General features: G+C 40.2%; 1 protein-coding gene across 1 annotated transcript; it reads left to right on the top strand.

Annotated features, from left to right (window-relative positions):
- The first annotated feature begins 3,094 nt into the window (after window positions 1-3,094).
- ECHDC3 (enoyl-CoA hydratase domain containing 3) lies at window positions 3,095-6,382 on the top strand. Its single transcript, XM_053465243.1, has 5 exons — window positions 3,095-3,272; window positions 4,357-4,478; window positions 5,180-5,277; window positions 5,389-5,589; window positions 5,991-6,382. The coding sequence occupies exons 1-5, from the start codon at window positions 3,103-3,105 to the stop codon at window positions 6,321-6,323; spliced, it is 924 nt and encodes a 307-aa protein (XP_053321218.1). The 5' UTR covers window positions 3,095-3,102; the 3' UTR covers window positions 6,324-6,382.
- The last annotated feature ends 3,910 nt before the right edge of the window (window positions 6,383-10,292 follow it).

Here is a 10,292-nt window from a genome sequence, read left to right as displayed (position 1 = left end):
TTCAGACTTGAAGTACGCCTTCACAGACTGCTTGATAACAACATAAACAGAATCTGTCCTTCTACAAACCTTTTTATCATGGATTTTTTTGCAGTGAAAAACATCTAGGGAGACAAGCATATTTGTACAATCACTTTCTAAATCCCTGTGATGCAGCAAATTTATGATATTTTGAAACTATGATTTTCAGTCATGCATTGCTGTCAGACTATAACACCACCAAAAGTTTTCAGTATAGAAAGCAATTAGTCCTTTATTTACAATTCCATTATGGTATGTATAATGCAATGTTTCAGTTGTTAAATAATATACATACTTCTAATAATATGTATACTTTTTTGTAAAACCAGTTTGACCTACAATAATGTTTGTATTAGCTCCAGCTATTTACCTAGCAACCTTGTTATTTACACATATCTCTTTTCACTTGGCATCATCATTAAAAGGGACACTCTGTTGTCCCAGGCCGCTCCCTGAAAAAAGAAGTTTGTATTTTTTGAAGAGGGAGAAATGCTGTTTCTCTATCTCTCTTCATTTTGATGCCCATTGCTGCTCTATTGGCCTCCATTGCTGATCGCAATACCTGTGAACGGCCTGCAGGGGGGCTGATTAGAGGTTTTAAGAGGGTTTGTCCAGGATCATTTTTTACATTTACTGTTATACTGCTCAAATGATTAAGTGGAGCAAATGTATGATTTCCTTTGCTCTTTCTTTAAATAGAAATGACATATTTTGTAATGAAGTATTTGTATTATCATGGGAAATTGGTGCACTGGAAAAAAAGTGATTAACAAAAACCACCAGACAGTGATACACTTATGCAAATATAGACTCTGGGTACTTCCTTGTTCATATGTCAACCACGTGAAATAGTAATTTTCATAAGAATTCATAAAGTTCCCTGTCCACTGGGCAAGGCCGGCTGGGATAGATAGTGTTTGTCATGGAGAAGTAGAGCAGTCTGCCATCACATGGTAGCCTCCTGTCCACTAGCTGATACCCGGTAATTCTGGGGTTAAATTAAGACATTTTGAAAGCAGTATTTAGTGTTAACAGGGTGCCCAGCAGGATCGCTGCTCAAAGTGCACAGCTGGACACTCTCAGTAACTGAAATTTCCACTAACAGCTTCTGAACACAGCTAGAAGCCCCATTTATGGTATTTATGACATAAAAGGAGATATATTTTTAACAAGCATGTGTCCCTTCACTTCCAGGTGCACATCTTCAGTCAAAATATATCTTTTTGCTATTTTAATTGTTAGAGTACCTTACTGCAATTTTCTTTGGCATCGAAGTCTTTAGCAGCCATGGAAAATTGGTAGATTTTTTTTTATATATAATCAGTTGTTAGTTTGGTTCCTGGTACACTTTTTTTCTGCATACCATAAACTCTTCTCCTTCTTTTGGTAATTGCAGGGTCTATTCACTAAAGAAAGAGTTTTAGAAGGGATGAACATAATTTCAACTCCCTTATATCAATATTCATTATTAAGGTCAAACACCTTCTATAGGTAATGTGAGATAATTTCTCAGAACCATCACTTACTTCCCTATGCATTATACATGACCAGCTAAACTTGTCATCCAGAATTCAGAGAGAATTCCCCGCACTGGTGCCAGTGCCTCACCAGTGTGGCGAACTCTGATCTCTGACAGCCGCAGAAGATCTGCGCGATGGACGCAGACAACCCCCGCTACTAGCCACACCTCCTTCCAGCTGCAGCGTAAGTTGTCTACGCGAATCGCATAGACATCTACATGATGCCCCGGCTACACACCGGGGACTCAGAAGCACCGGTAAGTGGGGCGGGGGGGGGACAGGAGGATCCAGGTCCCCTGCAGCTGCGGTGGATCTGGATCTTAGTCGTCTCATAGTCAGACCTATTTGATGTCTGATTATAAGACGACCCCGATTTCAAGGGGTTAAAATGCATATTATGGGGCAGAGTTGCATATAGGGAAGTATAAGGCATTTCAGGAGGCAGAGTGGCGTATAGAGGGTTAAAAGGCATTTCTGGAGGCAGAGTGGCATTAAGGGGGTTAAAAGGCATTTCATAGAGCACTCTGCCTACAGCAATGCCTTATGCCCCCCATTTAACACTCCCCCCACCAAACTTACCGGTGCTTCAGACTCCGAGTCCCTAGTGTGTAGTCGGGGCAGCGGGTAGACGTCGACGCGATTCGCGTAGGCAACTTCCGTCCATCGCTCAGACCTTCCCTGGCTGTCAGAGAGGAGAGTTCCCCGCACCGGCTGCAGCAGAAGTTGCCTACGCGAATCGCGTAGACGTCTACCCGCTGTCCCGACTACACACCAGGGAGTCAGAAGCACCGGTAAGTCTGGGGGGGGTGCTAAATGGGGGACATAAGACAGGAGGATCCAGGTCCCCTTGCATCACTGCGGGGGATCTGGTTCTTAGTCTCATAGTCAGACCACCTCTATTTGAGGTCTGATTATAAGATTATCATTATTATTAATTAATACGGTAATAAGCGGACCAACCTTATCCCTTCAAACCAACATTGCCCTTCAGCAGATTATATGTGCCTGTGATCCTGTAAGGGTGCTGGCCGACTGCAATTTATGCGGCGTATGTAATGCTGCACCATTTTTGCGCCTCTTTTAGCAATCCTGCAAGTTGATTAAAGAATTCTGAGCCAGTTTATGAAATTTACCTGTTTTTCAGATTGATTATTTTAGAAATTTGTTACCATCTGCACTATTGTTTGTTGTCCTCTTTTATCCCTAAACACAAGTGTCCCGTTGTGTATTTTACCATGATCCCCACTGCCTGCAAAACATCCCAAAACTGGGACCGTTGGGAAGTATGCTAATGTGTTGCACTTGAAACAGATCTGTTACTTTCCCAATCCCTGCATTTTACAGTCCATTAATTGTGTGGACAAAATAAACTAAAAGTTTAAGTTAAAACAAAGCCCCCGCACACAGATTTCTTTGGAGACAGGTTAGCTTCCTTTTCTTAAGTATCAGGTCCCTTTAAAAGCCATTTGAAAATAACCAGAGCTGCAGGGTACTCCTCCTGGTACTAGGGGTCAGCAGAGGCTTAGATCTGGCTCTGACTGATACAGCTCTTTGAAGGGAAATGGCAACACGAATAGCAAGCACGGTGGGGAGACCATATAGATCATGGTCCTGTTGTAGTCGTGTCGGTTTGTTAGCAGCAGTGAAAGGGTCTTCCTGGAGGAAGTTCAGCAGCACGGTGCAGCAGAACTCCAAACCTCTCACTGTGTGTGTGCAGGAGGAGGGCATAAGGTAAGGAGAGGAGGGAGAGACAGAAAGGGCCATTAGACCTGATAGAGAGCGGGATCTCAGCATTCACCAGCGTATAGAAAGCCAGCAGACTCTATATAGCTGCAAGGGCATTTATAGTTGGCCTCTAAGGCCATGTATGCGCAACAAAAACCATCATAAATAACTTAATTTATGTTAAATATTTTGTTTCTTGCTTGGCATAATTTGTGTTTTTAACAGTTACTCGGTGAATCCGGGTACAAGGGAATACGGTAAATAATGTTAGCTATAATAAAGGGACCGTTTACTTTCCCTGAAAGTCCCTCTAAAGAAGCATGCATATTAAAGTACTGCGTGACTATTTTAATATACATTCTTCCAAAATGAAAAAAGCCTGTGGTGGAAGCTGCAGCTGCTCTCCTCCTCTATGGTTGGACAATTTGGAAAATGAGTGGGAACACTTTCTGCGCATGCACATGGGGGGAAAGCACACCCACTGATTTTCCAAATTGTCCGACTGTAGAAGAGGAGAGCAGCTGCAGCTTCCACCTCAGGCTTTTTTTTTTTTTTAAGAATGCATATAAAAAAGGGGGGCATTAGACCTGATCTCCATCAATGCTCAGCCATCATAGAGATGATGGACAGTAGGTATATTACATATATGAAGAGGTCTTCAGACAAATACATCCCCTGCACAGAAAATAACTCTACTATGGTGGAGCACCGGCTTCACGTAACCTTCCGGTGCTCCACCATAGAAGCCCCAGTGGAAGTGACAGCAACGGAGGTTGTCTAAGCGCAACGCGCAGACGTTCACCGGCCGGCCCCTGTGCCTACTGTGCATTAGGTAAAATACTGTTTTACCGTTCCACTCGTGTTTTTTTTTATAATTGGGTTCAGCTTATATATGAGCCAGTACATATATATATATATATATAAAATAAAACACAGAATTCACACACTAAGAAGATAGAATACGTACTAAACAAAAGAAGAAAAATGTTTTAAATCCATAATATACAGTATATTTAATAAAATGTGTGTGTTTTATGTTTGTGTGTTTTATTATGGTCTAGAATTGCTCATAAATAGTATTTCCATACAGGAGGATAATACTAAATAATCCAGAAAAGAGGAATGCCCTATCACTTGCCATGCTTCAGTCGCTCCAGAAGGACCTTCTGCAAAATGTTGATGACGTGGGTTTGAGGGTTATTGTGATTGCAGGTATTTTGAAATCCACGTTTGAAACATAGAAAGTGACGGCAGATAAGAACCATTCGGCCAATCTAGTCATACCTGGGAACTTCTCGGCTCCGGCTACTTGCGGGATGCGGCCAGGACTGCACACTGACGTCAGCGGGAAACACCCCCATTTACAGGAAAAAATGGGCGGGGAGCGGGGCCTGTCAAGACCCTGCTCCCGTGACCCGGGTGATTCGGGTCTTGACCCGGAGAACCGGAGGAGCAGCGCTCACCCGGCAATCTCCAGGTCAAACCCGGAGAGTTCCCAGGTATGCATCTAGTCTGCTCAGCCTCTGAATACGTTTTTTAGTCCCTGGCCTTATCTTATATATTACGTTATAAAAAGTCAAGTAGCCATTATTTCCCATATGATGGTCATTTCTGGATTAAAATTCTTCAGGGGCCCCTAAGCATGTGAACATGATCTTCCCCCTTATACACGTGGCTCCTCTCATTCCACACACTAGGAGCTGCTCTAGTAATGTCACAGGTAACATGATTGCTCCTGTGGCCTGCACAGTGTGGCTACCGCTCTGTGTGTGGCTGTATCATCCATGATAGCACTAAGGGCCACAAGAGCACACACCTAATGGATATTCTGTTCCTGATAGTGTTAGCAACAAAGCATAAGTGTTATTTTGTCTCTTTTTTTCCATTGTTATACCTGCTTGTCTCCCACGCAGCTGAAGGACCTGTCTTTTCTTCTGGACACAATCTAAAAGAACTGACTGCGGAGTATGGAAGAGATTACCAAGCTGAAGTATTTAACACCTGTTCCAAGGTAAACACCTAAATCCTGAATTTTAATTTGATTGCTGATATAGCAATAATGAAGTAGCTATATACAATCGGCTGCTTGACGGTCCATTGTGTTTTGTGTTGTGTTTTGCAGCTCATGACTTCAATCCAAACTGTCCCTGTCCCAGTTATTGCTCAGGTTAATGGCCTTGCCACAGCCGCTGGGTGCCAGCTTGTAGCCAGCTGTGATATAGCTGTGGCTTCTGATAAATCCAGGTTTGCTACACCAGGTGTCAATGTTGGACTCTTCTGCTCCACACCTGCCGTTGCCTTAGGAAGAGCTGTGCCAAGAAAGGTATCATAATTGTATTGATGGGAAACGATTGTTTTGCAAGTGCTAGTTATTTTGGTATGTATGTATTATAAGAAATCTGCTTTATATTATACAATGAGAGCAGCAATCTTAACTTTATGTTCTCAGGATCTCGTTGACTATTCTCCATTAGTGTGGAAAAGAATGATAATTTTGGGACAGGAAATTAATCTGTTATGGTGACAGTTTCACATTTACCAAAAAGTAAATGTAGACGGTGAGCTAAACACCAACTGAGATATTTTGTATAAATGTGTAGATTACTTTTTTCCTACTTAGCATTATTGATTATTATAGGTTTTAGAATTATTGGCCTATTCATACATTATTATTAACAATAGTTTATTTACATGGCTGTTATCTATGCATTTCTTAATTTGCAGGTTGCGTTAGAAATGCTCTTCACCGGTGAGCCAATATCTGCCCATGATGCATTGGTTCACGGCCTCATCAGCAAGGTAGTTCCAGAGGAGAACCTGGAAAATGAGACCATGAAAATTGCTCGCAAAATCTGTCAGGCAAGCCGCTCTGTGGTTGCCCTGGGAAAAGCTACTTTTTATAGGCAAATGGCACAAGGCCTTGATGAAGCCTACAAACTAACATCACAAGTGATGGTGGAAAATCTGGCATTAAAGGACGGCCAAGAAGGAATAGAAGCCTTTTCTCAGAAGAGAAAACCTGTGTGGACTAATTGCCATGGAAAAAGCATACAATAATTGATTTTGGAACACAAATACTATTTTTTCCCCAATAACAAAACTTTTATTTAAATATGTACTTATTTAATTTACAAATGTTTCAATTCTGCAGAACACAATTGTGTTTATTCAATGATCAGTGAATAGAAGTCAAATGAAGACTCTTGCCTCCCTCCATTTACATGCGGGACAAGTTAAACCTTTATCCCAAAAAAACCTTTCTGCGTTGGCTTTTTTTACCAGCATGTAAGCCAGCTGATCGCATAATAGATGGCAGTGTGATAGCACCTTAAATCCCCCACCCAGTGTCTGTTATCATGGTAGGGAGCAGCCAGATCCCTCAGTGGGACCATCACTCCCTAAATTTTTATGGTTATAGAAGTCATTAACCCCTTAAGGACAATGGGCGGTCCCTAAACCCATTGAAAACAATGCATTTTGAGCCTGTACATGTACGGGCTTTGTCATTAAGGGGTTAATCAGCGTACCACTGTCTGCAGCATTCTGCAGTAAATGTGGGGTTTCAGTTTGAATTGAAGTCGTGCACGTACTGTTAAACACATGAAACTTCCATTTGCAGCAGAGAAGATGACTGCCAGTGATTACCAGAGCCAATCCAGTAATACCCTACAGAAATCATTTCTCTTTGATTGCTACATGTATGGTAGGTAGCTGGCACTGGAAGGGTTACGATAAAAGACAAACCAAGTATAAACTGTAGATTTGTCGTGCAAAATATTTCTTACCAATACATCTGCTAAAGGTAGGTATAGTGGAAAGATCAAAACAAACTCACGTTACCAAACACCCACGTTGTGAATTGAGACTAGCTCTGATATTGCAAACCTGAGATTAAATATCGTTTCTCATTTAAAAAAAAACTTTCAATGACAACATCTTAAAGTGCCCTCTTGCTGTTCCATATCTTTTCAAGGTGTTAAAGTCGTTCTCCTTTTAAATAAAATGCCATATCATGACTAGATGCATGGATGAGGGGGATTCCTTGGAGTATTGGTTTAATGGATGATGCAGAGAGAAAAATGAGAATAACCACTTTGAAGCGAAAGATACAAAATTATGTTGATGTTTGAATAATGAAATTTGTACTCCATGCAACAGCAGTAACTTGCTGTGAGCACAGAGTGACTGCTTTTTTAATAAGGGTTTTTATGAAGGTCCCTTAGCAGCTAATGCTGTTAAAATGGTAATGACCACAGATGCATGTTGCGGGAAGAAACAAGCTCAGATACAATGCAATAAAAATAGCATTGTAAAATAATATTACTAACTTTATTCCCTGCATAATGCATAGTTAAAGGGACACTATAGTCATCATATGCACTATTATGCACATGATTGAACTCTAATTGTAGAGGAAGAGATGTTTAGCCAGAAACATCTCCTGATGCCTGCACCCACATGACATAGTCACCCAGGGCCAAGCCTAGGGTCAATAAAGGCAGGGTGCGTGATTTTATTTGGCCCCCAGGTATGTGTGGGTTTATTATTAACTCCTCCTTTTAACAAGCATAACACCTCTAACCATGCCCATTTTCTATGGCAACCACTTCACCTCTTTGGGCTTCCAAGAAGAAAAATGTGAGCAAATTTTAACAGTGCTTACTTTGTCCCCAAACAGCTTGTGAGTACCATATTTGCCCCCCAAGCAACTTACCAGAGCATCTTTGGCAAAGCATTATATAGTGAGCCAGACAGAGATGGCGGTACTGCATGGCTCTCATCAATATACTGAGCCAAACGTTGATGGTGGTACAGCATAACTCCCATCATTATCATTTCACTGCTTTTCACTCTCACTCTTACACACTCATGCTTTCTCACTAATGCTTGCTCATACTCTTGCACTCTCTCTCTCTCACTGTCTCTCTAGCTTCTAGTCTCTGCTTCAGTCTCCTTGCCCGCAGCTCCACTTCTTCTCTTGCCTCTTCTTGTTCTGCTGTCTTCCATCTTCTTTCTCTTCTGCTTGAACCAGACCTCCCAGCGAAAGTGGTAGGCAAAGAAGGTAGAGAGACTCGGCGGCATGACTTCAAGCTGTGCTGCCTGTCTGATGCACCCCTGTGTACCTGCCTAGGTGCAGCCTTGTACTCATCACCATTGAGCTCCAGCATCTGAAGTTTCCAATGCCAAGCATGTACAGAAACCACTACCAATTTCTGATCACAGACTGAAAAGGGCCAGGCACTGCTGCTTTTTCTAAAGCCAAATAATTTATTTTTATTCTTAAGTTTTTAATAAATGCATATTAAAGTACTGGACTGTCCCTTTAATGCTAGGGGTTATCATCTTAGATATAGCTATTCCATATAGATAGCCAACCCAGTTCTTCAGGGTAGCTCTTCATAATGCAGAGGAAAAATTAAGCTAATATTTCATTCCACCTACAGACCCATGACTTGGTAAAAAATCCTTTCAAACATTATTTCTTTCATCAGCTTCAGCCTCTAACTTTTTAGCTAGTAGCCTCCTTCTTATAGCAATATATATTAAGCCACAATTAAATAATTTATAGTTTGTGAGTCAAATTAGAAATAAAATAACACACTTTTAACTGTACCATGGACAGACTGATTTGAGTGGCAGGCAGGCATTTGCCCTCTAGGATTCTATCATGTTAATGAGTTTTGTCACAATGCGATCCAATTTGTCCACCATAGACTACAGTGCAGAAAAATATTTACAGCTGCTTCATAACCTCTTGGGAAACCAAAGTGTCATTCAATGTTCTAATTCATTAGCATTATCAGGGAACATCATGAAACTGCACAATGATTGACAGCTTAGCTCCCAAAATGTTATTCAGCAGCCACAGTCTTTAAAGCAATGGTCTCTCCTCTGGACAAGTCACATTATATGACAGATGATTAAAAATAACAGTATCCCACAGGGCAATTTCTGGCATGCTATAGATACCAGTCTAACTAAAATACTGCACTTTTCATAAAAATAGAGTTCTTTAATTTAAACATACTAATCCCACACAATCTAATATTCCATTTGTAAATGTCCGTCTTCCTTTTTCTCCCTTTTCCCCCCACCTCTTATCCTCATCCTTATTTCCTGCTTCATCCCCATCTTATAATAAAGTGTCCAGTTCTTCTTTTATTTTCAACATTTTCATGCTTTGGCTAGGATTTATTGTTTAGCACTCTTTCACATTTACAACAATGGCCTATTTCCCCTTTGTGACTGGCTCGTCATTTTTAATATTTATAACTTATTGTGAAGAAACAATGGAAAGAATAGAAGGTTTTTAAATGCCACAAGTATGAGTTTAAGTATAAAGGTTTAAGACACTACTTATAAACAAGTCTACTTGAAACTACTTAAACTGATTGCAAGCTCACATTAACAGAGCCATCTTAACACGTGTAAATGTCATTGCCAATTTTGTACATTACCTATTTTAACCCCTTAAGGACCAGACTGTTTTTTATTTTTTTTCCCCTTCGTGACCAAGGCTGTTTTAGCACTTTTGCATTGCTCGTGTTTAGTTGTAATTTTCTCCTCTCCTATTTAGTGTATCCATACAAGTTATATATATATATATATATATATATATATATATATATATATATAATTTATTTTTATTATTTTTTTAGGGCATCTGGCTTTCTTCAGATACCATTTTTATATCAAATCTAATTTCCTAAAAAAAAAAACAAAATAAAATATGATGAAAAAAGTACCTTTTCCCACTTGTATTTAAAAAAAATGTACCCATCTAAAAGAGCTAATAAAAAAAATGCTAAATAGATTCTACTATTTGTTCTGAGTTTAGAAATACCCAATGTTTTTTGCTTTTTTATTGTGCAATAAGTACAAGTAGCGTTTTGCTATTTCAAAACCAATTTTTTCCAAATCTGGTCATTCTGCCTCATGTGCTATTTTGGACATCTTTGAAGCCTGCCAATGCAATTTACCCCCATCAAACCATATATTTTTGAAAACTAGACACAGCAAGGTATT

This window comes from Spea bombifrons, chromosome 4 (assembly GCF_027358695.1).
Source record: "Spea bombifrons isolate aSpeBom1 chromosome 4, aSpeBom1.2.pri, whole genome shotgun sequence".
NCBI lineage: Eukaryota > Metazoa > Chordata > Amphibia > Anura > Pelobatidae > Spea > Spea bombifrons.
This window is presented reverse-complemented; position numbering and strand designations above follow the sequence as displayed.